This window comes from Lacerta agilis, chromosome Z, assembly GCF_009819535.1.
Source record: "Lacerta agilis isolate rLacAgi1 chromosome Z, rLacAgi1.pri, whole genome shotgun sequence".
Classification (NCBI taxonomy): Eukaryota; Metazoa; Chordata; class Lepidosauria; order Squamata; family Lacertidae; genus Lacerta; species Lacerta agilis.
In genome coordinates, this window is record NC_046331.1 from 12,849,627 (window position 1) to 12,877,452 (window position 27,826).

The following is a 27,826-nucleotide window of genomic DNA, read 5'->3' on the forward strand; positions in this document are numbered from 1 at the left end:
TTTCTTTCTCTCAGACTCAGCCCTCCAAACCTGTGTTGACCTACCTGAAAGGGTTCTTGTACAGATCAAAATAAAATGCTGTCAGTGGCATGCAATGAGCACTCAAGAGCACTGTGTAGATGCCATGCATTAAGTATTATTTGTGGGAAAATATTGTATTATCCTTTTTAATTCTTGACATTTTTTCTTTTCCTGCTTTCTTTAAAAAAAATAATCAGAAGCCATTCAAGCAAACTGAGGATATGAGTGAAGAGGAAGGTAATTTCTATCCTCCACTGTGTAATATAGTATTTTTTTTCCAAATCATATTTATTAGAATTTCCAATACAACAGAATCACATGAAACATTCCAAATTACATTCCAAATTATTTATCCAATTATCAATAAAAACAGAAAAGTTCCAAATCTACCGAACTATTATTTTAATTTTATTTAGGGGCTTCCCATGCTTCAAATTCCGGAGGTATCTAATCAACTATTGTCCTTTCTTTTCGCGTTCCAATATTTTCACAGCCTCTGATATATTCCGACAAGCAAGATAAATCAAAGCAAACAATGTCTCTGTGTGGATTTAAGTCCGTATTTCACCACCATACAGTCCCTTGCCCCTTGACTGTCTGACTCCAAAAGCCAAATCACGGACATTCGCCATCTTCTTTTTATCTCCCAAACATCTTTTTCCACATTTATTATACACCCGTCTGCATCCACTTACATCTTTCAGGAGAATTAGCCAGTCATTATTGAAGATTCATATATTAAAGAGGTTTTTGGCATCCTTCTCCTTCTGATTTCGTGATTATGCAGTCCAGGCAGCAATTCCAACTGCGTCATTTCTAGGCAATCGTCCAAATTCTTCCAATTAAGATCAGTCAGTGTCCAAGGGGTTCTCTCTTTGCCAAAATCAACATACAGAAACACCTTTTATCCTCTTCCAAATAATAACAATCACTTTCGTCATCTCACTAGGACAGCGTGTTTACTTTTCATTTAGTCCCGCACAGTTTATGTATATAGTTTCAAATCTTCTCCACCAAAATCAAGTTATCAGTCTTTCAAATCTCACTTGTTATGTATAATAAAGTTGGGTCTTCTGGGGGGGGGGTGTTTGCCTGTTATATAGAATATTAAATCAAATACAATCACAGAGTCCGAGGCTCCCCCCCTTCTGTCCCGCTTCACATACCGATTCGATGATAAAATCTTCTCTTCTTAGCTGTTCAGTGGCTGAGTTTTTTAACAAAATACTTTTTCCTCCTTTGTTTGAAGCATGCCCAAGACTTCTCACTAATTTATATTTTAAAGCGTTGGGAATCTTGCATGGTCGGGCCGGCCTCCAGGAGTTCCTCTCCCCACGGGTGCTATCTCCCCTTTGCCCAGAGGGTCAGAGCAGGTTTAAGGGGCACCTGCGGGCAAGGCAGTCCTTCCCAAACTCCTGGGAAGGTTGGGAGGCTGCTTACTCCCATCACAGCCTCGAAATTCCCCACGGGGATTGGGACAGATGTTATTAGTCAGCCATTCCCATCAGTGCAAAACCGGAAGTGTCGTGTAATATAGTATTTTTAAAAGCACAACTTTGCCTCTTACAATCCTGAGAATAAGTACCATCCAATCAGGCATTCTGTTCCACATGATGTTTGCATTGGTCCTCCAGTATGATGGTACCTATCCTTTGGAACTCCCTCCCTCCACATACCTAACAGGCCCCTTGTCTATTGACTTTTCAGCCCATGGTAAAGGCCTTTGCTTTTTCCACTAAGATGAAATTTACATTTGTGTTCTGCCCACTTTTGCCTCTGGCTAAGAAGGGGTTTGTTGTTGTTGTTGTTTTAGTATTCATGTGCCTAGCAATTTATAGAGGGACAAAAGGGAGGAAGGTCTCGGTCTCAAAGCATTTACAATCTTAAAAATACAAGGAATTACAGCCTTCCATGTGCATTCTAAATGCATGTTAAGTTTATTCACTCACAATTAGCTCATTGCTGTCTCCTTCTGCCCCCTCCCTCTGCTGTCTCCCTCCCCATCTGTGAAATTTTAACTGTAAGCTCCCTGGGGTTGCGGCCACCTCCCTTGCTTTAATTTTTCCTCTTCATAGCACTGTGGATGGCACCAGTGTTCACAATAATTTCATTTTATGCTCTTTGGGCAGAAATGGGGGAGGACATTGAAGAATCGGACAGAATGGAGGAGGGCTTCTCTGAGCACAAAAGCGAAGAAGAAGAAAAAGAGGAACAGCAGGTGGAGGTGAACCCAGAAGCTGAGGAGTCCAGAACTGCTGTAGCGGGGGATTCAGAGAGCTCTGCTCCAGAAAGCGATGGAGCACTCATCACCAGAGACAGGGGCAGTTTTGTCCTGGAAAGTGACAATGTGGATAAATCCGATGAAGGGAGCAGTTCTACTATGCACGAGGCTGTGGAGGTCCATGAGGTGGAAGATGCCACAGCACCATCATTTGTGAGTTTCCACCGGTTTGGGGTGGGGGAACGGGATGACTTTAGCAAACACAGAAAGACATAGAAGAAGCAAGACCTGAGCACAAGAGTGCTCTCCCTTCCCTTGGTTTCCAGCAACTGGTATTCTGAAGCATTTCTGCCTCCAACCATAGAGGCCATGCAGGGCCATCATGGTAAAAGCCATTGATAGCAGTCTCCACGAATTTGTCCAATCTTCTTTTAAAGCTATCTATCAGTACCTCTTGTGGAAGTGTGTTCCATAGGTATCTATGTGCTACATGAAGAAGTACTTCTTTTATCTGTCCTGAATCTTCTAACATTCAGCTTTGTTGACTATCCATGTGTTCTGTTGTTATGAGAGAGGCAGAAAAATCTCTCTGTCCACTTTCTCCATGGCATGCACATTTATTTGTGCGTGTGTGTGTGTGTGCGTGTGCATAGCATTTTGCATTTTTCTATTTACATGTCCTACGTTACCATCAAATATTCTTTCCATATAGACTTCCTAGCCTAGCCTTCCATGGCATTTGTAGTATGTCTGGCACTGCTGTATATCCATATATTAACCAATCCTACTTTTTCCTTTCTAATTCTTCTTTGTTTTTATCTGTTGTTCAGAGAATCACCCCTACTTGTAATTTCATTTTAGTATCATTTTTTTAAGTACTCCCCAAAAGTTTCCCATTCACCCTTTATTTGTTTTCCATCCTGATTCCTTATTTTGGCTGTCATGCTTGCAAGCTCGGCATATTCTGTCAATTTATACAGTCATTGTCCTTTTGTTGGTGTTTCTTTTTCTTTCCAACTTTTAGCATGCACTATTCTTGCTGGTGCTGTAACATTTAAAAAAAATTATATAGCCTTGTGGGGAGCTCATCATCAATTATTGCTAATACCAGTAGAAAGGCTTCTGGTTTCTTCAGAAATGTAATTTTTTTGAGGGGATGAGCTCATTGTAAACCATCTCCCAATATTTTGGGGGTTATTTACACTTACATCACATATGTATGAAAGATCCCTCAATCTCTTCACATTTCCAACACAGTTTGGACCCTCTCTTGTACATTTTAACCAATTTACTGGGCATCAGATTCCACTGCCATGCACAATTTTAAACATGTAGTGTCTTCCTTGCCTTTTCTCTAAACAAAAGTACATGATTCCTGTGTCCCAGGAATCATGGGAACTGTAGTTGAGTCCTCAGAGAGCTGCAATCCCCATCACCCTTAGGAAATTGCAATATTTCTTTGGGGGAAGTTATACTCTTTAAACCTAGGCAGCCTAAGAGTTCTTGTGCAGCAGGCCCAGTTCCCCCCCCCCCCCAAGGCTGGACATACAGTGATAAGAAAAGCAATGAGGAATTGCACTGGAAAGGTGTGGGATGAAACCCTTCATTTGCTGGAACATCATCTAACCTCCCTGTAAACAATTCTTACCTTATGCCATCCACTGTCTTAAATGTTGCTTTTAATTGAGAACCAATGTCAATGGTTTCTCTCTTTGCCCCATCCACAGGTGAGGTTCTCTAGGACACCGTCACGCCTGATGGAAATGACCACTGAGTTCTTCACTACATCCAGTGGAAACACTTACAAGGTGGTTCTGAACTTACTAAAGCTTAAAATCAAGAAATCTGAGAAATATTATGTGGGGAAACTGAAGGCGAATTTGCTGCCCTCCTACCTGGAGCAAGTGTACCTCTCTGAGAGTTTCTTTACGGATGTGAGAAGGCAGTGAGTAGGACTTCAATCTCTTCTTTTAGTTTACAGGGTTATGTTCCAGTGGTTTGTACATAAAAGCAAATTACACCAAGCCAAAACCGCCCCGATCCCTGAGATCTCATGAGGTTGTGGCCATCTAAGATCTCAGACTCCCCTGCAGGATCTTGCAAGGGCTTCTACAGCCCTTGCATGGTCCTCCCAGAGCCTAGTAAGCATGCAGAGGGCTTAAAACTCTTTCTATCAAGGGAAAGACCCCCAGCAAACAAGGCTGCCTTATCCACTTTTTATTTATTTATTTATTTTGTTGAGTACATAAAGTTGTATTTGTGTAGGCGAAGCCTGTATGAGATGCAATCAACATGTAGTTTAATGCCATTTATTTATATGTTTTAATTTAAAAACATTTACATGCCGCTTTAAAAAAAATCTATTGAGTGGTACATGGTCTTTGAAAAGTCTGCTCCCAGACTTCAAAACTACCGGTACCTCGTTAGGGAGGCCAAACTGGCTCCCTCATTGTTGTCCTACCACCAGCAGGTGAAGACTGTTTTGTTCCAGCAGGCTTTTGGGAGCCTACTGCTTTTAAGGAAAGAGCTTTTAAATAGCACAACATTTTAATATATATATTTTTGCATCTGTTATAGTTTTTGCATCTGTTATAGTTTAATTACTTTTTTGACTGTCATCTTTTATATGCTTTTAGCTTCCTGTGTGTTTTATCTGTGTCTTTTTTAGCTTTTGTGAGCAACCTTGAGTCTCAGTTTGGAGAGGCCAGGGCACAAGTACATTTTAGAAACAAACAATATGTTGGTAAAAACAAAAATGCAGCCCAAAGCCTGAAAAACAGCAATATAGAAACTGGTGTGAACAAAAGTGCAGAAAACAGACATCCCGTAGATTTCAAACACATAAATCCGGGTCTGATTTATGGGCCAGGGAGAATGCCTGGGTAAAGAGACAAGTCTTTGTAAGATGTCTGAAGTGACTGATGGCTGCTGCTTCATGTGTGACAGAGGGAAGAGCCTTTCCCAATATAGGAGCAACAGCAGAAAAAGTTAGTTTCTGAGTCATCACCCTACAATATTTTGCAGGGTGCCATGTCACAGGTAGAATTTTCCCAGATGATCTAAGCAATCTTACAGTATTAATACAGAGGCACGTAGCCTTCCAGGTAAATGCCTTTTTCAAGAAGAACAAGAACAAGAAGAAGATTGTTCAAGGCATCTTTCAGCATAAAAATCAAAACAAGTTGAGCTTCTGGCTGTGGACTATCCTCTGGACATGCCACTGCATCTGATCCTAAGGATCTTTAGTATATTGGGAGAAAAGAATGATAAAAGTTTGAACGTATTCATTCCTCTGAACCTGCAACCTCCTTCAATGGTGGTCTTGGAAGGATTGTTGCTGTTCTCCCCACCACCACCACCACCCAAAAAAATAAATAAATTCCCAAGACTTTATTATGAAGTTAAAATAAGAATCCAGTAAGAAATACGAAATAAAAAGTAAAAGTTAAAAAAAAGGATTCACAGCCATTTCTTTATAAAATACATTCTCAAGACTACACATTGAATTAGATGTTACAAAAACAAACTGACCCAATACAGAAAGAGTACAAACCAAAGGTAAGGTTACAAATACGAAATACAAGCCATATTTCATTGGGATTTGCCACCCCATGATTGGCCTTTCATATAAGTAACAAATGGCCCACCCACAAAGAAAGCTTCCCATCACATCTCTGACTCACCACTTCTCTGAGCAAGAGAAATGCTTGGCACAGAAGCTCATACAAAAAGATGTGGAGGGGGGTGCTTAGCTCCTCAGGATGGACAGTTCTTCCCATAAACCTGGAGCAAAGTGTGTCTCCTACTTTTTAAATTCTGAAGCAACGCATTACCAGAGTTGCCAGAAGCCTGTGAAGCTCTGGGGTTCACCCACATCACATGAGGCAACACAGCGAACACTGATGAAGTAAAGATGTGAACTTATGAGAGAGATGTTTGTTCCTGCAAGCAGAATGATGCTCCCACTTTTCGCTTCCTTCTCTTTCCCCATCACAGAATCCGGCTGCAGTTTTTTGAACACCTGGAGAACTGGTATAGTGAGACGCTGTCCAAGGCCTGGGCCATCGTGGACTCCAAGAAAGAAGAGATCAGCTCTGAACTGCAGCTGCGCGCTCACCTTCACGAGCCAAGGCGGGAGCGCATTGAGAAGGATATCTACGATGTCAGAATGGGTACTGATGTTTTCACTGCTACTTGTTACCAATGTGACACAATTATTTCAGCTAACCCACCTACTCCCCACTAGCACTAAGGCCACATCCACACCATACATTTGAAGCACTACAATACCACTTTAAACAGTCATGGCTTCCCCAGAAGAATTCTGGGGGCTGTTAAGGGTGCTGAAAGTCATAAGAGGGGACTCCCTAGACAGAGGACTAGGACCCAGGAGACCATGGCTCAGATTCCCCTCAGTCATGTAGCTTGTCGGGTGACCTTGAGCCAATCACTGCCTCTCAGCTTAATCTACCTCACAGGGTTATTGTGAGTATGAACTGGGGAGAAGGAGAACCATGGACACCCACTCAAGCTCCTTGGAAAAGAAGATGGGATAGAAATGCAATAAATAAACTGTAGTTCTAGGAGGGGAATAATGAGTTTCCGCAAATAATATAGGCTGATTTGCTATATATGGTTGTGCCCAGCTGTTAGGTTAAAGCCCATTAGAAGTCCCCCCCCCACCCGCCCTCCACCAGCCAATGTCGCCCTGGCCTCAACCGATAGGCAGAGGATCGAATTCAAAACGTTGACAAGTTTGTGGAGGCTGAATTTATAAAAAACCATGGCAAGGATGGGTTTTTGGGAATTTGTTCAGCGGTGTCTGAACACACGCACGCACACTATGCACACGTATAAATAAATATGTATGAGCAGTGGCACCCCATGGGATTTGGGGAAATATAGTTTGCAAGGCTTTACAGATTTACCTTACTTTCAACTCCCACTGGCTTGAACCTAAAGCATTCTCCCACCCCACCCCTGCACGCGTTTCCTTTCTTCCCTCTCAGCGGAGCTGCGATTTCACAACGATCGCTTAGTGCGACACTGCAGTGGTGTGGTGGAGGCCCTGAATAAAGAAAAAGCCGCCTTCTCCAAGCTCCGAGAAGAGCAGAACCTTGTCAGCAAGACTTTCCGGCAGAAGATCCAAGACCTGGAGAACATCTTCCTGACGGAGACCAGGGCAGAAAAGTCAGTTGGGGAGGAGGGGGTCGCACAGCTTTTCCCCATGCCTCTTCAGTCCCAGGGAATTGGTGGAGGAGGGGCTACCTTATCACAGCATCAGGTTGCTTGAGTGCTTTTGATTTTGGTGGTGCTTCTGGATCCAGGTCTGTCACTGGCATAGTTGTCAACTTTTTCCTTTTCTTGCAAGGAATCCTATTCAGAATAAGGGAATTTCCCTTAAAAAAGGGAAAAGTTGACAGCTATGGTCACTGGAGGCTCAGTGGCTAGAAGTGCCTTTTACCAACTGTGACTAGTTCAACAGCTATGGCCATTCCTGGACCAGGGAAGCCTTGCCACAGTCGTTTATGTGTGGGTTACTTCAAGACTGGGTTGCTGTCATGCACTCTGTGTGGGGCTTCCCTTAAGGCTACAGTTAATGCTGAATGTTGCAGCACATATGCCCTCTCAGTCACTTTAATCTGTGGAACTGGCAATGCCCCTGATGCCATATAATACCTGTTCTGTATTTGTAAGAACTCGATCTTTTAGTGTGGTGGCACCTACACTTTGGAACTCCCTGCGTGTTGACATCAGGAAGGCACCTTCACTGTATTCTTTTCAGCACCTGCTAAAACATTTTTGTTTAGGCAACCCTGTCCAGATGCTGAGAAAGTTGATGCAAGTTTTACATCAGTTTTCAGTCACTATTGTAACTTTTTGAAAGTCTTAAATTGTTATTAATCTTCTTATTTACAATTTTATTGTTTTATCATTTTTGTAACCCACTTTGAGGGGCCAGGTGGTGCTGTGGGCTAAACCACAGAATCTAGGGCTTGCTGATGAGAAGGTCGGCGGTTTGAATCCCTGCCACGGGGTGAGCTCCCGTTGCTCGGTCCCAGCTCCTGCCCACCTAGCAGTTCGAAAGCACGTCAAAGTGCAAGTAGATAAATAGGGACCACTCCAGCGGGAAGGTAAACAGCATTTCTGTGCGCTGCTCTGGTTCGCCAGAAGCGGCTTTGTCATGCTGGCCACATGACCCGGAAGCTGTCTGCGGACAAATGCCGGCTCCCTCGGCCTGTAGAGCGAGATGAGCACTGCAACCCCAGAGTCGGACACGACTGGACCTGATGGTCAGGGGTCCCTTTACCTTTTTAACCCACTTTGACGGTTTATTTGTTTCTTACACTCAAGCTGTTTATAAATTTTATGAAATTAATATAAATTAAAACAAACTTTGTTGTTATATCACCATCTCCTTTCTCAGGCTGTTGGCTCTCAGCAACAATATGCGTACGGAGCTGACTGACCACGTGGAGGTGATGCAGCTCTCCCTTCGGAGCTACAGGCAGTACTTGGAAGAAGCACTAGGGAAGCTGCGAGAAGCAAACACAAGCTTCCTTAAAGCATGCAGGTATGCCAAGATCTGTTCAGCAGTAGCTGGTGTGGTGGATTCCATGAGGTGGGGTGAAGCCCCCGAGACAGTGCCCATGTGGTGCCCCACCACTTCCATTGCCAGCGGAGAATGGGTAGGTATCAGCGTTGGTGCTTATTTCATGAGATTTCATAGAAATCTCACAAGATCTCTCAGAGTTCGAGAAATCTTGCAAGATTTTGGTGCTAATGCGCGGCCCCAATATCAACACCACTGTGGTGTTTAAGGCAACTTTACTTAGTCATGGTAGCCACCACTGGGAAACCCACAAAAGTGGAATCCCCAGGCCTATGAATTCTCTATCTTAGATTTGCACAAGTGTAACAATTAAGCCACGTTCCTGTCCCCCTGTAAGTGAGAAAGCAGGCAGGTGGGGGCTGGCTGAAGGCAGACTGGGGTAGGCAAGGTAGTGTCCTACTTGCCCTAAAGAGGCAACTTCCACTAAGTCTGTATAAGATCCTCTTATACAAGTGGAATCATGAACAGGGCCTTTTCCAACCTTAGGCCATCCAGAGTCATAGCATCCTTAACCGGTATTTTTCATTGTTTTTTCCAGATTATTTGCTGACGGAGGAAATTTTTCTCCTGAGGAATTAGATGGCTTCATCAAGCGCCTGCACAAGGAGAGTGGGCGCATTGAGTTTGTTGAGGGCTTGATCATGATTGACTTGGAGAAGATGGAGTCTTCTTACCTGGAGCAGGTGAGGAGATGCCGGGCTCCCTGTTCTAGCAAGGTAAAGGTTGCATCAAGAACAGCGAGAAGAATAAAAACTCTTATTTTTCCCCACTGCCGCCCAAGGCTACAGAGGTCATCAGCAGATATGAAAACAAGTTTCGTTTTCTGGCACTCGACCGGCTCTTCATAGAGAAAATCCAACGGTTCTTGACGAACACTCAAGTGAAAATCAAGACAGAGGTGCAGATAAATGAGGAGTATTTTATTTTACTTTATTGCCAGAGTGGGGAGAGGCAGGTGTGGAACTTTCTCATTTAACTCCCCAGCTCAATGACTTTTTACCTAAAGCTTTGAAGGGCTCCAGATTAATTCCTTGGATGCTTGACAAGCCTTTACTCATCTTATTCCCCCCCCCCCTTATCACTTCCACACAAACAGCAAAAGGGATAAGGCACAGGAAGGACCCCCAGAACTGAATGAGTTCTGATGGGAATGCCAGTGAGACCCGCCTTTTTATTTATTATTTCATCTATTCATTGCATTTATATCCCACCTTTTTCTCCAAGGAGTTCAAGGTGGCATATGCAGTTCTCCCCACACTCATTTAACCCCCACAACAAGCCTGCGAGGTAGGTTATAGGCTGAGAGACAGTGATCACTGAGCTGCATGGCTGCGTGGGAGTCTGAACCTGGTTCTTACTGGTACTAGTCCTTACGTAATCCTCACAACAACCTTGTGAGGTGGGTTAGGCTGAGAGGCAGGAACTGGCCCCAAAAGTCTCCCAGTGAGCTTCATGATGGCGGGGGGGGGGAGCATTTGAACCCTAATCTCCCAGGCCCTAGTCTGACACTCTAACCACTACACCACACTGGCTCTCCACAGCAAAGGCTGAGTAGAAGATGGTGAAAGAGACAAGAAGGATTCTGAAACAACATATCGTGCATAGCCAGAGATGCACTGCAGATCACCAGTATAAGGCTCTCAGACTGGGGGATGGATTCTCACAAAACTATCCCCTGCAAATTTCCCCACCCTTGCCTTTCTCCTTAACTGGTAAACACACAAATGGGGAAATGCATTTGCCCAATTGTAGTTCTGCCACTGGAAGTCCCATATCTCCTTGTATCTGTGTCAGCCAGGAAAACCTTTCTCCACTTACCTTCTGCGAATCTCAGTTATGCTTTTGACTTCAAGTTCCCCCTTTTCCTTCCTAGGTGGCAAAATCCAATTGGCAGACCCAGATGTTAAACTCTCACATGGAGAAACTCATCGGAAGGATTGATGCTTGTGCCCATCCCACTGCAGATAAGGAAGTAAGTTCCAACAGCATGCAATGGAAAATAATTCGTCTTTGTGCTGCAAGGGGTTCAAGTCACATCCAGTGGGTTTTCATAGTCTGGACTGCAGACCTGGAAGCTTGTCAGGGATTCCTCAATAAGAGGATCATTCATTGAATGAAGCTGGGCATTGGAAGATTCAGGGCAAACAACAAAAAATGACTTCATGCAGCACATAAACTATGGAATTCTCTCAGCTGGAACTCACCAGAACTCAGTTCCGGCACCTTTCAGGTGGCCGCCACTGCCATTCTAAGAGAACAAGGGAGGTGTTCATGGTGAGTTCCAGCACCTCTTTTTCTAGAAAAATAGCAATGTTTTTTGTTTGTGTGTGTGTGTGTGTGTGTGTGTGTGTTTATATTGAACAAAGGCATATTTAGTGCCTGGTTTGTTTATTTCTCTCAGTCTGTAACTTCAGAAGCACTCTATGAGTTTGCCAAGTTTGTGAAGGAAGAACTGAAGAATAGAAGCAAGTATCTCGACTGCCTGCTCGAACTGGTGAATAGATCTACATGGTGAATGATTGTGGTGATGATTATTTGTCTTTCTAGTGCCATTTGTATACAATGCACTGCTACACAAGAATAACATAAGCAAAAAGACAGTTCCCTGGCAATCAATGGGCAAAATGACACATGATGTTGATGGGGAAATTTGCGGATCTGTAAAGCTTAAAGCTCCCCCTTTGGGAAAGGGCTGTAGCTCAATAGTAGAGTATCTACTTCACACAGAGAAGGCCCCATGTTCAGTTCCCAGGATCTCCAGGTAAGCATGGAAAAGACTCCTGTCTTAAACCCTGGAGAGCTACTGCCTGTCAGTGTAAGCAGTGCTGAACTAAAAGGATAAATCATCTGACTTAGTATAAGGCAGATCGCTATGTTGTTCTTATGGCTTCCTCCAAGGCACTTGGCTAGCCACAGTTGGAAGCAGGAAGCTGGGAAAATTGACCTTTGATCTTGTCCAATAGGATGCTTCATCTGTTTTGCTCCTTTCCGACGCAGGACCCTGTGTTCTCTTATGTACAAGACCCCACAATCCCTAACTCCGTGGCAACCTCCATCCAATCAGACAGCATGCTGCAGGAAAGCAAGACATTTGTGATGGGTGTTGAATGCACATCACTTATGAACCCAAGCCGGATGGGGAAGCCGGCCTTTGACGATGCCGCGATTAGTGTGATCAAGCACCTCATTGGGTAGGTATTGAAGGGGAAGGGGTGGGATGGTCCTGGTTCTTGCAAAAGTGGTGGAGACTGATAGCACAATAAACCCCAAGCCCATCAGCAAGGTGGGAGATGCTCGTGAACAAATGCCTCCAGTTGGTTTTTAAACTCACTGCAGAGAATGGTACCCAGCAGTGGTGGCTGTTGCCTGTTGGGACTGGGAGGGCAGAAGGAAGGGACACCCAAAAGGAGGTGGAGCCAAAGCCAGAGGCAGGCAGAACCAGAGCCAGTCACAGGCAGCTGGTTAATTCTTGTTTTATCCCCATCCTCCTCCCTGCTAAGAGAGCAAAACTGACTAAGATGGAGGAATCTGACAGCCAGTGACCAGTTTCCCTGAACTGGTTGTAAGAAGGCAGTCAGGTGGAGACTGACTCAGAGCAGACTGCAGTTGGTAGGGTGGCGCTCCACTCACCCTAATGGAGGCAAGGAGTAGACAATGTGGTGCCCTCCGGATGTTGTTGGAATCCAACTCCCATCAGCCCCAGCCAGTGTTGCTAATGGTCAGGGATGATGTTAGTTGTAATCCCAACAACATAAAGAGGACTTCATGTTGGCTACCCAACGGGAAAAGTTAGTTCTAGGATGATGTGGGCCAGAAAATGGAAGTGTCACGAAACTCCAACAGAGAAAGAGTGCTTAAATAAAGTGTACAGAATTGGCTGAGACAAAACCACTTCCGCACATGCGCAGGAGGTGACTTTGTGGGCGTCACAACCCAATTGGAGGGATTCCCGCCGCATCGCCCGAACGCCGACCAATCCGGTCGGCGGGTGTGTGTGTGTCCTGCTTCCCTTTAAGCAGGAGACAGTGGGAATCCTCCCTCATTTGCACCAGACCCCAGCTGCATCGGTACTCCCCCCCCACCCTTTAGGTTAGCTCTTGACCTTGCTATGGACTTCAGTTGGTTGCCTTGGTTGGCCGAGTGGCCTGGTAGGATTTTTTCCACTTGAACTAGCCAAGGAGGATTTTTCATCTATGTCGTAGCAATTTGTCACAACTTTTGGTTTGGTGGTTAGGCATTGGAAAACATCAACAGAGGTGAGAAGGGGAGGTAGTGCCATCACCTGCCCCTCATTTGAAGGGTATTCCATTAAAGGATTCCGGGGGTGTGGCCCTGTCCAAAGCCTAGGGCCTGTCCAAAGCCTAGGGCCTAAGGCACGCCCCTAACGGTGATCACAGGGGGAGTTCCAGTAGATACACATCACTGGGCTCCTTCCTGGTGGTTAACCCTTCCCAGATTTCCAACACACGGGTTGAGGTCAGATATAGTCGGTTAGGGTCCAATGCCTAAGCCAGTGTTTTTCAACCTTTTTTGGGCAAAGGCACACTTGTTTCATGAAAAAAATCACGAGGCACACCACCATTAGAAAATGTTATAAAATGTAACTCTGTGCCTATATTGACTATATATAAAGTAATTCTCTTGAATTTTTCAATTTTTCCCACGGCACACCAGGCAACATCTCGCGGCACACTAGTGTGCCGCGGAACAGTGGTTGAAAAACACTGGCCTAAGCCAATACCGCTCAACATCCGTAACCAATAAAGTTGTGGCCTTTCTGCCCATTAAACCTATCTTACGTCTCACGTGTCACCCTTTCCCACAGGGAGGGAGGGACATTGCCACGCAAGTTAACTGAGCTCTAGTCCAAAGGAGGGAAGGGAGGTCATGGAGTGTTGACTTCACTGAAAGATGGAATTGCTTTGCCAAATAGCAGAATACAAGTAAGGGAATGGAAGACTGGAAGGACCTCTGTTTTTGTAAATCATGTCAAAAAAAGGAAAGAAAGCTTTATGGGTCAAAAGACATCACCTACAAATTCCCAGGATCTGAGTCTTAACCTATGTTGAGCTTGTTTCAGATCCTATCGCATCAGAAGACTGACAGATACGCAGCATGAGAAAGAGCGCTTGCAGTCCGCTGCAACAGAAACAGCACCAGGTGGGCACAAAGACCTTCCATGCAGGCAATCGTTGCAGCCACACAGCTTAGCTCAGGGGGTTGTAACGGATTTCCTTCAATTGACCACACCAGTTGCAATGGTTAAGACAGCTTTACTAGAACAGAACAGCAGCCTATAAATTACACAGGCTTATATAGAAGCATTTCCTTGCCTTAGCCTAACACACACACCCTGAAATCAAGATGCGTTCTCTGAGGAAAAGCATGCTTGATTCAGCAAGAAGAATTCACTGTCTGCTTTCTGTCAAACTGGTCTAAGGCTGAATTTTTCCAGCACAAACATTCTCCACCCCGCAAAAAACAACAACATTCTCAACATATTCTTAATACAGTCTGCAAAAGTAGATTCTCCTAACTATATCATTTCGCACACTGTTTTTACATACCTTCACATGTAGGCCTATCAATCAGTATGGCTATTCCACCACAGGGTTGCCAAAACTTTTTGGGGCCACTGGTCACAATTGGAGTTCTGACGGAGCACTGTGGCTGCTGGTCACAAAATGTCCGCCATGCAGATGCTCAAGGGAGAGGTGGAGTCTGTGCAAATGGGAACCGAGTAGGAAGAGGAAGCAGTCACTCTCACACTTTGGTGATTTGGGGATGGATATTTGGTGAGACCTTTTGCAGGCACCAGAAGAGGTCCTTGGGCATAGTGCATGGTGTTGGCGATGCTTGCATTGGCTAGCATTGGGTTTGGCATCAGCTGCTGGAGACTGCCCCATTTCACACATAACCACCTCAGAAATAGTGCTCCAAGGCAACAGGACTGTAACCACAATATATTAATAATGAAGTTTACAGTAATGTAGACAAAATATCAAACAAAGTATTAATTTCTACCTGCCTATCATTCTGGACCATTGCAGTAATTTCCCCCCTCTTGGAATTAAGTGACTTTTTTGAAGTCCTCCCAGTTGTGAAAACTGCAATCAGAGCCTTGAAACAGAGGAAAATCTTTGAAACAGGACCGTTTCCAGAAACTCTGTCTTTTTGTCAGCTGCTTAGAGCATTCTTCAGTATAACAATATTTACTTCTGGGATACATGGTTCTTTGAAAGCCTCGCTGAAATGTCCACTGCAATTGTAATAGTATTTTGCCTCCTTTGTATAAGCTTCATTTATTAATTTATTGTCCCAGGTTCAATCCCCAATGGCATCTCCAGGTAGGGCTGGGAAAGATACCCTGCCTGAAACTCTAGAGAGCTGCTGGCACTCAGTGCAGACAGTACTGAGCTACACAGGCCAAGCTTCTGGATGTATAAAGCAGCTTCCTTTATTCCTATGATGCCTTGCTCACTTTCAAGCCTTTCTCTGCAACCGTGAGGTCTAGAAACAAACAGGTTCACAAAAACAAACTATCAGCATTCTGACAATCTCAGGGTTCTGCCAACATGGCCTATAACACTCTGTAGTCCAAGCACAACAAGGAAGAGATGCAGCTCAGTGGTAGAGCATCTGCTTTGCATACAGAAGCTTCAATGTTCAATCCCCAGCACCTCCAAGTTGGGCTGGGAATGTCCCCTGCCTGAAAATCTTGAGAGCTTCTGCCAGTCAGTGTAGACAGTACTGAGCTAGATAGTCCAGGGGTCTGACTCAGTAGAAGGCAGCTTCTCTTCAATAGAAAAGAGTGCATTTTAGGGGCTGTATTCAATGCTGTTCCTACTCAGAGTAAACCCATTGAAATGAACATGAACTTGGTTCCTTGATTTCAGTCGGTCTGTAAAGCTTAGTTGGAGACAACCATAGGAGGTGTGATCCCAACAAATGGGGCTAGCTTGAGGATTTGGTGTGGATCTTGGCTAAGACATACTCTGTTGACCCACCCCGCTGCTCCCATTCAATTCAAAAGTGATGTTGCATGGAAACATTGCCTCTATATTCTCTGTGCAAAGTGAGAGTAGTGGGCCTGATATGAAAGGTGGAGCTCTCTCTTTCCTGATGGTGGAGCTCTCTCTTTCCTTTCCTCCACTGGAAGCCATTGAGCTTCTGAACTGCCCCCACCTGCCACTTAATGCCCTCTTCCATCTTTCCTTAGAGCTTATGCCAAAACCATTTTCTCCAGCGTTCTCTGGTGGAGTCTCCCATCGCGAAAGCACCCATGCTGCTCAAACCAACGCGTCCTTCACATCTGCACGGAAATCTAGTTCCATTGGCAAGCGGATGTCAGGAAGGTGAGGAAAATTGCCCCCTCCTGTTTCAGTGGCATCTCCCCCTCCCCTCCCAACCGTACCCCACCCCCACTGGCACACACTTGGAAAGGACATTTTTCAAGAATAACTCCCAGACACTTCAATGTTGCTTTTTAACACACCTAAATAAATCAGTCTCAAAAAGGCTCAGGACTCAATATGAATACCAAATAGCCTAGATCAGCCTTTGCCAACCTGGTAACTTCAGATGTTTTGGATTATCATCATCATCATCATTTATTAAACTTACTGGTGGCATGTTACATAGAGGTCTCCAAGAGCCTTAACAGCCTATTTAAAGCATAAGCATAAATATATCATAATATTTACACAAACTAAGCAAACAAATGTACCTAAGTTAGTCATGCCCAATGGGTCTATTCTGAGTAGGGCTGCCATTGGACCCTACCCATTCCTAATGCCCTACTCCTAACAACAGCAGGGAGCCTTGGCAGCACACTAACAGTGAAAAGATCATCATGGCCATCCATCAAAAGCCTGTAGGGACTTTGGGAGGCTATGAAAACAATAACAAAAGCTATCTCTATCAAAGAAAAATAGCACTCGTTCTTCAGATGCCCTCTATACGAAGAAGCTCGAAGGGAGATCCTGGATCCCATACTGGTGAGGTTCGCAAGCCTCCCAGAAAAGCAGACATATAATCTGCTCTTGTTAGGTAAAGACCCAATGATTACCAGGGCGGTCGCCAGATTTTGTATCCATATTTGTAGACATAAACCTTCTTCCCAGCCCATCTAAGTTTCTCCCCAATGGAGCCAGGCTTAGCCTTCTGTAGCCACTATTTTAAACTTTTAATATTGTAATGTAATTAACAATTTCCCTCTAAATCTTGTTTAAAGTGTTTTTATAGGTATCGTTCCCAGAAATTGTTCCGTCAAAGGGATCTGTTGTATTCTTTTTGTAGTTATATTTTATTTTATTTTAAGAGCTGGTCTTCGACCGTAATAAAATTTATTTATTTATTTATTTAATATATTAAAAAACAAATCTCTGCAATGGAAATTACTGCTAATTAAATATAAAAGTTCAGGTTCAAAACACCTCCTCAGAGTAATTAAAGAGGCAAAAAATATACTCTTTACAAATTCATTCTGGTCAACCTCTTATATATGAAACACTTTTATGAATATGGAGGTAAAAGCTCTGTACTTTTGGCAAACAAATGTAAAATGGAAAAATCTAACTCAGGGTACACACTGTTCAAAAAAGCAATGGTACTAAAACATTCTCTCCTAAAAACATCTGCTCAGAATTTGCTTGCTTTTATTCTAGATTGTTACTTCACAATCCCCAGATAAAAAAAGATATCCACAATTTCTTTTTAAAATTACCTATACCATCATTTACCTATGATGACAAAACCTTTTTAAATAGCCCCACCTCCCTAAAATTGACAATGTTCTTAAAAAACTGAAATCACACAAAGCCCAAGGACCTGATAGCTTGACTCCAGAATTTTATTAGCAATTCAAAGAAACATTTCTAACATACATAGTCCACCTATTTAATGATCTAATGAAAGGACCACCCTCCCCCCCCCAAAAAAACACGGTACCACACTAGGATTGTAGCTATCCCAAAACCATTTAAAGACCATCAAAAGATATAATCTTTTCACCCAATCTCTGATTAATTAGGATTACTGGTATAAGAATTTTACATCAGCACTAGTCAATAGGATTAAGATATTGTTACACAAACTTATAACTGCAGACCAAGCTTGTTTTGTTCCAATCAGAAAACTTTTGAACATAGTAAATGGACACTCTCCCCCCGGTAGTCATGGCCTTAGACATCCTCATGGCCTTTCAGTGCCAGAAATGGGGCTACTTGCTGGCAGGCCTTTCTAACATGCAATTTGGCCCCAAATTCATATAAATTTTGAAACAAATAAACTCTGAAGTTTCTGCCACAGTAAGAACAATATAAATTCATCCCTGGTGGGAATGCAAAGGGGAACAAAGCAAGGCTGTCCACTCGCTCCCTTTTTGTTCATCCTAGCTTTAGAGCTATAGCTATATGCTCAGAACAACACCAGACAACAAGGGAGCCCAAATGGGCAAACAAAACTATACAATAGGATTATTCACTGACATTTTAGTGATAATGACACCTGACCTGTTGAACATGGGAGCAGCAGTACTTTGAGTGCTTCACAACTTGGCAACACAGTCAGGTTAAATTTTCAAAATCTGAAGCTTTAAGCTTCAATGTACCACCCAACATCCAAGAAGCTTTCACAGAACTCACAGGCATTAGACTCTCTCACACAAAGCTTAGCTATTTAGGAATAATTACCAGGTATAACAAGAAACCTTAACAGTCTGTATTGACAGAATATCCTCCAGTATGGCAGACAGTTCTTCAGAATTTCGGGGGGGGGGGGAGAAGAGCAAAACCAATTTTACCCTCCTGGACAAATTAGCAATGATAAAAATGATGATTCTGCATAAATTGTTGTTTTTATTCCAATCACTAACCCGCTTGGATCACAACACCACTTAACCAGAGACCAAAGTGGCAAAAGTCCTGCAAAAGAGCCAGATTAAATTATTATATTTACTTTGAACCCATCTCCCATGTTCATCAACAGACCAGCACTTTATATTGTTTCATTGGTATCATAAGAGGAAAAATGACTATTGCTCATACTTAATCTAAGCACAACCACAAGGGCTCCTGGCTATACAATGTTGAATGTTATTTGTTAACTCAGTTCTGTCCTGTTTCTCCTTTGTTTTTGTTTAAACTAATTCACAAACCAAGAACTTAAACACTGACCACTAATGATGAATTATATGTTGTAGATATTGCTGCAAATTTGTTATGCTATTTTTGTGATATACAAATGACATGAGAAGATGGGGGAGCGGGGGGGGGGGAGGTAAGCAGTTTTATGCAACTAAGTCTTAGAATAGACCCATTGAAATTAATGAACCTAAGTTAGACTTGAATGGGTCTACTCCATGGCATGAAAAAAGTGGATAGAGAAAAAATATTGTCTCTCTTTCATAACACCAGAACTTGTGGACATCCAACGAAGCTGAGTGCCAGCAGATTCAAGACATAGCAGGGCATAGTTATAACTATGGAACTCACTCCCAATAGTGGCAGCAGTGGCCACCACCATAAATGGCTTCAAAAATGGATTAAATAGATTCATGGAGGATAAGACTATCAATGGCTAGTGGCTATGATGGCTTTGCCCCACCTTCATGGTTAGAGGCAACAGTACTTCTGAATACCAGTTTCCCACAGGCATCTGGTTGGCCACTGTGGGAACAGGATGCCGGGTTAGATGGGCCTGATACAGGGATAGCACTGGATACCACCCCAAGTTTTTACCTGTGGCTGAAAAGAGTTGTCAGCCAAGGCTGCAACTGAAATGACTAGAGTGGATTGGGAGCTGAATTCCAAAGCATATGGAGCGCACCAGCTTATGAAAGGCTAGCCCAGATGGACTTGTGTCTCATCCAGGAAGAGCTCTGGAGCTAGGACTTCATGGTGGCTTGCCAATGTTTATTTTAATTATCAATGATTATATGTCTGTGGTATTGGAGTGGGGTGAATAACCAACTTCTGGGAGAAACAGAGAAGCAACCACCACAACCACTCTGCTCTAAATCCTTTCCTTTTGAGAACAGTGTCAGCTCCATACAGAGATATACAAAAACCACTCGGATTGAGAGGAAGATGCAGATCTTTGGAGACAAGCCGAAAGACAATGAGTAAGCCCCATGGTTAATATTTGTGCTTTGATAAGCTTTGTTAGTCTGTTCTTCAGCTGAAGAGGCTCCTTCAAGTGACTTACAAGGTCACTAAAAGCAAAGCAGTCCCTGCCTCCATACTTACACATTAAAAGAAATCACATTAAAGGAAAAGGGCAAAGGGAGGCAGTAAGGAAAGGAAACAAACTCAGACACTGGTTAGTTACAGCAGTTATAATAGCCAGCTGGGATGGTAACAGATTCAGGTTGCCTGGTGGGTAAGTTGAGGAAGAGCCAGAGGGTAGCGGGTCTCTCATGACGGCCAATGGAATAGCACTGCTTCCCCTTTTCCTCTGTCTTCTCTGAGTTGGCAAATGAGAGTGTCCTGACCTCAGGGGTAGACTTCCCTTCTTCAAGGGATGAAGCAATAGATTCAGACTAGGAGGCTGAATTGCAATCAGTACCAGCCCAAGAGGTATATACTGAACCAAAGCACTGACACGAGCAGCCCATTTTGCAGGTATCTCTCTGCATTGCCCTCCTCTGAATCCATCTCAGAAGCCCTAGTGAAACCATAGTCTCCCCTGCTTTGTCAGAGCTGATGACTACTAAAGCTGGCTGGGCCCCTTTAAATGAAGAGGCTGCTCCCACCAAAGCCAGAGCCACCTGCTATGACAGCTCCAGCTCCTATTTAAGGTTCAGTCTGAGGAAGATGGGCACTGAAACAACATCTGAGCTGCTCTTTTATGGAGTTACCAACCTGAGCCCTGCATGGAGCTGTCCAGGGTGCAGATGAGGCCTTGCCTTACTGAGGCCTCCTCTCAAAGCAGAACACAGGAAATGATTCTGTCCAAATGGAATTGACTGAGCCACATGCAATGTACCAATAATGGTAGTACTGTAAATATTATTAAATCTACTCCTAGGCACCTCCCTTTAACCCCCTTTTTTTCTTTAGTTCTGAACATTTGAAAGGAATTATCTTCAGCATCCTGTGGGACAACTTTGATATTATTATGAATTCTGCAGAGGTAAGGACACTTCTGCTATGGCTAATACTAGATTTATTTCCTTTTTTCTTTTTAATGACCCTGGTAATGCAGCTTCAGAGCAGAACCAGCTGTTGGGAGAATCCTCCCCCTTTCCAGCTATAATATATAGCAACACTTCTTTTGCATCCTGGTGCCATCACATTCTGCCTCCACCATTGTTAACCAATGATGCAGAGTTGTGAGCGGGGCCAAGAGGCAAATCTTTCTGGGCTAGTAGGGCAAGGGAATCAATATTGCAGGTAACTCACAACTTACAAACATTTAACTTTTGCACATTCAGTTTTATGTGCTTGGCCTTTTTATTTTTTAAATTGAAAGTAGGCATCCAGGAAACAAAGAATTTGGCGATCCCACCTGCCATTGAACCCAATGTGTTTTGACTACATGTGATTTTGACATTATGTGCTGTCCTTAGAACGTAACCCCAGCGTAAGCTGAGAGTCACCTGTACTTACCGGTATTTAAAACATATTCACCCTGCTCTTCTGTTGAAAAAAAAAAAGACCTCAGGCCAGCTTACAAAGACCAGTAATACAATAGTACAGCAAAAAGGGGGGGGGGGATTGGGAGGGAGGAGGAGAAAAGCAAACTCGGGCATAATCCAGCAGGTAGTAATTCAACAGCTATTGGGCCTGCATCTAAACACAAACAGAATGACTGCTACTTCCTTTCCTTCTGGTGGCCCCAGTGCCCACAGTTGTTAGCTGGAGAGGGGGGCCTCTCAAGCACAACAGAAGGTCCCTGGCTCCTGTTTCCTTTCCCTCTGATGGCTTCATCAATGTTTGAGAGTGCATAGAGGCTGGGTCTGTCAGGAAGGAGGTTCCCAACCTAAGCCTTCGCAGGGTTTGAACTGTGTTGAAATAGACCTTAAAAAAATAAATCAGGAAAAATCAGATTTGTCAACCAGGGCCCTTTCTAAGCTTGAAGGGACCTTTTGCAAAGTCCCAAAACCCTGCTCCCCAGTCCCACAAATATGTTTATGGGTCCCTTGTGGCTCCTAAGAGGCTTCCTTGGGCAGTAAGCAGTTCATTGCTGCCAGTTTTTCTCAAGAAATGCCCTGGATGTTGAGTCATTCCAGGACACAGACATGAGTGACTGTGGTGAGAGAAGTGGCCATAGACCACAGACACCACCACAAGCACCTGGTAGCCCCCAAGGCAATCCCCATGTTCTTGTGGCAAAAGCCACTTTCCCATTTCACAGTGCATCATAATGACTCGACATCCACTGTCAGCAGCAAAGACAGTGGTCGTGAGCTGCCTTTCACTGCTAAGGGTGTGACCTTGGATGCTAGTCCAGATCAGGGCTCACCAACCCCTAAAGCTTTATGAGCTTTATGTGCTCAGAAAGGTGTTGTCAGCCTCAACTCAAATTCTTATTTAACTAAGAGGCATGAAATAACAGCATATCAAGAGTTACTCATCATCAGTCACCATTACTAGGAATCGTAAAATGTAAAAAAAAATGAATTAAATGCTGAGATTCCTCAGTGGCAAGGGGTTGCATTATGTACATGCCCATGCCATTTATATATCATACTCTTAGCTCCTGATTAAGTTTTTACACTGTATCACTGAAGCTTCTCTGCCACAGCCAGACCCTTTTAAATCCCTAGTTTCATGCCAGCACAGTCCCATCAGCCTGGGGTTAGACAGGATGGGCGGACAATATCAGCCCCCTTGCCTGGCCAATATAGACCCAACAAGGCTGTCCTTGCATCTCTGTTGCCCTCTTCTGTTGCCCCAGGGCTCAAAATCTTCATCCAGCTCTTTTTTTCTATCCTTCTCCATGTTCCAAAGGAATTCTACAAAAAGGAAAAGCATCAGATTACTCGGCCAGAATACTTGCAAGAAACCTATGACTTGTGTGTTGACGTGTTGGGGCAAAAGCTTCTGATGTATTTACTGCAGGTAGACGAGTATCGTATAGCCTGCATTTCTGGTAAGTTTGGGCTGCAATCTTTTACCCATTTCTCCGGGTGGGGGGAAGTCCTATAGAATTCTAGAGTTGAAAGGGACCCCCCCCCTCCCAAGGGTCACCTCATCCTACCACCTGCAATGCAGGAATCACAGCTAAAGAATTCCTGACAGGTGGCCATCCAACCTCTGTTTAATAACCTACGACAAAGGAGAGTCCACTACCTTATGAGCGAGTCAATTCCTTAGCTTGCAGGGAAATAGCCCTGCATTCTTTTCCTTTCCCCCCAAACCTTACAGAGTTCCGGGATCAGCTGAAGATCTTTGAGGAACAGCTCCCCCACATTGTTCGGATGCTTATTGGCAGACTCCACCAAGATCATGAGCAGCTCTTCATGGATTCCATGGAGCAGATACGGCACAACCTACAGGACCAGATGCAGAAATGGGACATTGCAAAGGTAGTGTCAAGGCTGCTCTTGCCTTTGATGTTGCTTGTGAGAAACGGCCGGCTCAAGCGGTGAGCTTAAAAGCTGTTTATTAATCATTAAGAGTTACAGAGTGGTGAAATCATGCCTACTCCCTTGCTATCAGTTTTCCGGACTGGAATCTTCCCGCCTTCGCCAACAAAGGAAGCCTCTCGTCCCCCTAAAATGACGTCGACGTTTACGTCTCCCCCTCTGCTCCCCCCCTTGTCTGCTACTGACAGTGTGTGAGCTTTCTCCCTCTTCCGGAGACGTCTGCTGACGAGGGCTGGGGGAGCTGGAGGTATCTGTACTTATTATAGGTATTTGCTCTCGATATTTCAGCCCCTCCCCCTTACTGGCTGAATCCCAATCTTCTCTCTCTGTAGTTTCATCTCTGCTCTCCCCTCTCTCCTCCCGAGCAATACTTCTATCCCTGACAGGTAGGCTGTGTGAGCATCCTTCCTCCCCCTGGCCCCTCAGTCTTAAGCCAGGAAAACACCTTCAGCAGCCCTTGCACCTCACATCATAGGAGAATTCCAACAAAAATGGGAACAGAAACTAGCATCACTGGTTTCTCTGGCCCACATCCTTGAAAGCTGCTGCAGAAGAGGAGCAATATCATGCGAGAGGTGATTCTGGGACCAAGGTGAAACTGTCACGCTCCCTTTTGCCTTTGCCAAGACGTGTAACATTTTTAGTTCAGTTCTATTATATTTATGTTAGTCGTTCCCAAAGTGGGCAGTACTGCTTCCCCCTTGCTTCTTAGTGCCCCTCCTAGGTAATCCCACCCCCTTGGGGGGAGATGGTACCACTTACTTTGGGAACCACTGCTGTAACGTGAGAACAGCACGTAGACAGAATAGGCTTAATTGTGAGAGGATTTCCTTTCACATTTTTGCAGCCAACAAGAGAAATCTAGGCACAGTCTCTGTTCATAATTTGTTCAGATCGGTCAAAAGGTAGGCCACATAGTATCCAGAAATTTTGAGAGAACAGAAGTCAAAAATCTGATTTGAAGGTTGTTATAGGAATGATAGGAAATACCCTATAAACCCTGCCCCTTCCGTAGCCAGAGATAGGAGTAAGTGAGCAATAAAAAACACCCAGGTGTCAATGAAGTTAACTCTTTATTCAGAGAAACCGAAGCAGAACAGGCCTAGTGATCAAAGCAACTCTTCCCAGTAGGTCTTGCCCAGTGAGGCCTGAAGGTGCTTCCCACCACTCTCTAAGGCTCTTCCACTGGTTCCTTCCCCAGCAGCCTAAGGCTCATTTGTCTTGTCTCTTTGCTTCACCATCTTCATTTCTCTGTGTGGGAGAGCAATGGGGAGGGGAGCTGGTCACAGCAGGAGATAGAGCTTCTCTGGCATCTTCAGCAGTCTGCCTCCACTCTGCCTCCTGACACCTCCCCCTCTGCTGCTGCCTCTGAGCCTGGACTGCTCTCTGCCACAGACTGTTCCTGGTCACTAAACCCTGTTACCTCTTCTGCTTCCAACATGTCCTTCTCCCTCTGACCACTCATCATCATCCCACCACCAATCCCCTAGCTCTGAGCCTTCTTCCCCTGGGAGTTCCCTTGGGGTTCCCCAGCTGGTGCCTCCCACCACTCCTCTGCATCCAGCCAGTCCATTAAAATTCAAAGGGACAGAAATGCTCACTGCAAGGAGTGCCCTTAAATCTGTATCTTTTACACTGGCCTGTTGTGTTTCCATTTTATTGTGTTAATTATGAAATTCATTTTTGCACTGTTTGAATTTGAAATACTTTCCTGTTGTAAGATGGTTTGAGCATCTTTTTTTTAAAGTGGAAATACAAATGAAATGATAAATGAATATGATTAGTATTTGCTGCTGTTACTTTGATCCCACAAACAATGTGTCACTGATTATGCTCTTCCCCCACCCCCAATCCACATTTGTGTTTCATTTCATAATATCATAGAATTGTAGAGTTGGAAAGGACCCCCAAGTTTCATCTAGTCCAACCCCCTGAAATGCAGGAATCTCAGCTAAAGAATCCAAGACAGATGGCCATCCAGCCTCTGCTTAGAAACCTCCAAGGGCTTCTGTTCCACTGTCAAACAGCTCTCACCATGAAAAAGTTTTCCTACTGTTTAGTCATAATCTTTTGAATCCATTGCTTCAGAATACCAATTTCCTTTCCATTGATGTAAACAGGGCAGAATAGCATAACCACAATGTAATTTGCATGCACATAGTTCAGTTCACACCGTTGTTCTAATGAAAACTGAGCACATGTCGCCCTTTGACTGTTCCATAAAAGGAGAAGAACAAGCACAAGCTGCGACCGACTCTGGGCCACCCTGACAATTTGCCCCAGCTGGAGGCTCTGTGCCAAGAGGAGGAGGAAAGACAGAAGGAGCAGGCCAAAGGGATCCGTCTATCCACCAAGCAGCAAGAGGTACCTTTTTCTTTCAAACTTGCCACCTTTGTAGAGTTCCGTGCAGAGATTAAATCATTTAAGGTATGGGGGGGGGGGGAGAGATGGAGCTTGGCAGTGGCTCGCAGTCCTCTGGTTCACAGGGTAAAAAACACATGGCATGCATGAGAAAAGGAAGAGGAGGGAGGAGGGGAAAACTAGCTCCAGCTCCAGTTCTTAAAGTCACAACTGATGACAAACTGATGTCTTGCCCTTGATAAAGGGTAGTCCCCTGAAACACACTCCTCCTGTCCCATCCCTACCCCCAGATCAGATTGAGAAACTGCCCTGGTGACAGCATCTGGGCCAGGAGGCCACACCCAGTCTGAGTCTTGAAGGCAGTCAGAATACCAACTGAAAGAGAAGCCCTTGTAGATTCTTATTTCCAAACAATATACACTGTGCCACTTGCTGCTCCCCAACAGGACTGTGTCATCAACTGCGCCCAGAGATTTGTCTCCAGTCTGGCTGCCACCACGGAAAAAATGCTTATGGAGATGGATGACAGCCTCACCGTTGACGATGTACAGCAGGGAAGTACGTTCAGGGGAATGTAAATGATGCCATGGTTTCCTGACAAAAGGAGAGCTTACTTGTGCAGCAGAGGAAGGTGGCAAGGTGGACTATAGCACTACATACAGGGATATCACATTTGAATGCTCTCTCATATATGTACATGAACATAACAAAAATTCACCACAAGCAGAATTCTAGCATGTTGGGAGAGAGGTTGTAAGTTAGCCCTCTGACTGCCGTCCTCATTTTCTTTATGCAGTAACCTTTAACTTTAGCATTTTACACTGTTAGCTGTTCTGAACACCTTGGAAGAAGGGCAATGTATCAATACAGTAGGCAAATAAGTACAGTAAGCACAGCCAGCTATGAGAGAATGAAACCCTAAAGTGACAACTCTTGTCAATTTCACATTCTCTCAATTTCTCTCTCTCTCCCAGCCTTAAGTTCAGTTTACCACCCATCATAACTTTGCAGTTATCTTTTTTTTTAAGTACTAGTAGTTGTGGAAATTCATCTGTCTTTTAGTACATTTTTTCCTATTAAGTCACATTTTTACAAGCAGTTTTTCCCTTATGTAAATGCACTTATGCATGATGTCTTCATACATACAGGTATTTTTAGACGCACCCTTTCCCCAAATTTAAGCTCCTTTTCCTACACATTTTGTGGAGGGAGTGGAGAATTGCATTGGAAAATTTAGCAAAAGAGAGTGTGAATTTGGAGATTACTGTGTTTCAGTTTACATATTGTTTGGGAGGTGCAGATCAGGCAGAGTTTGCTTTAAAATGCACACTGCGCTGAGTTTTATCCCCCATTCTTACATTAGAAGCTGACGCGGGTGGCACTGTGGGTTAAATCACAGAGCCTAGGGCTTGCCGATCAGAAGGTTGGCGGTTCGAATCCCTGCAACGGGGTGAGCTCCCATTGCTCGGTCCTAGCTCCTGCCCACCTAGCAGTTCGAAAGCACGTCAAAAGTGCAAGTAGATAAATAGGTACCGCATCAACGGGAAGGTAAACGGTGTTTCCGTGCGTTGCTCTGGTTTGCCAGAAGTGGCTTTGTCATGCTGGCCACATGACCCAGAAGCTGTACGCCGGCTCCCTTGAACAGTAATGCGAGATGAGCACCGCAACCCCAGAGTCAGACACGACTGGACCTAATGGTCAGGGGTCCCTTTACCTTTACCTTTAATATTTTGCTGGTGTTAATTTTGTTTTTTTGTAAAAGTTTTTTATTTCATTTTATAATGTATATAAAACAGTTATAACAACAGATGAAAAACAAAACTATTAAAATAGGCCCATCGAATGAGTACAGTTTTACACGGATTAAAATAACAAAAGTCCAAGTAAAGTATATTAGCGTTACTAGATTATCAAGTATAGTTCCAGATCTGTCAGGTTTGTGACAAGGGTTATCTTGAAAGTGATGGTTCTGCTCTATATGTAACTAGCTGGTCCGGCCACGCGTTGCTGTGTGTTTTTG

At 44.1% G+C, this 27,826-nt stretch overlaps 2 protein-coding genes across 2 annotated transcripts in view; both read left to right on the forward strand.

The window, feature by feature from the left end:
* Positions 1-224: 224 nt before the first annotated feature.
* Positions 225-2,518, forward strand: LOC117040448 (cilia- and flagella-associated protein 251-like). Its single transcript, XM_033138227.1, has 2 exons — positions 225-258; positions 2,151-2,518. The coding sequence occupies exons 1-2, from the start codon at positions 243-245 to the stop codon at positions 2,516-2,518; spliced, it is 384 nt and encodes a 127-aa protein (XP_032994118.1). The 5' UTR covers positions 225-242.
* Positions 2,519-3,973: 1,455 nt separating this feature from the next.
* The window catches only part of LOC117040178 (coiled-coil domain-containing protein 180-like), a 33,005-nt gene continuing 9,152 nt past the window's right edge, over positions 3,974-27,826 (forward strand). Inside the window, exons 1-17 of the mRNA XM_033137779.1 lie at positions 3,974-4,187; positions 6,239-6,414; positions 7,252-7,432; positions 8,670-8,816; positions 9,394-9,538; positions 9,637-9,753; positions 10,729-10,827; positions 11,257-11,349; positions 11,853-12,046; positions 13,936-14,015; positions 16,075-16,210; positions 19,894-19,977; positions 20,915-20,987; positions 22,808-22,949; positions 23,225-23,385; positions 25,672-25,809; positions 26,253-26,364. Of these exons, the coding sequence (XP_032993670.1) occupies positions 4,000-4,187; positions 6,239-6,414; positions 7,252-7,432; positions 8,670-8,816; positions 9,394-9,538; positions 9,637-9,753; positions 10,729-10,827; positions 11,257-11,349; positions 11,853-12,046; positions 13,936-14,015; positions 16,075-16,210; positions 19,894-19,977; positions 20,915-20,987; positions 22,808-22,949; positions 23,225-23,385; positions 25,672-25,809; positions 26,253-26,364 (2,266 nt within the window). The 5' untranslated portion in view covers positions 3,974-3,999. The remainder of the gene's footprint in view (positions 4,188-6,238; positions 6,415-7,251; positions 7,433-8,669; positions 8,817-9,393; positions 9,539-9,636; positions 9,754-10,728; positions 10,828-11,256; positions 11,350-11,852; positions 12,047-13,935; positions 14,016-16,074; positions 16,211-19,893; positions 19,978-20,914; positions 20,988-22,807; positions 22,950-23,224; positions 23,386-25,671; positions 25,810-26,252; positions 26,365-27,826) is intronic.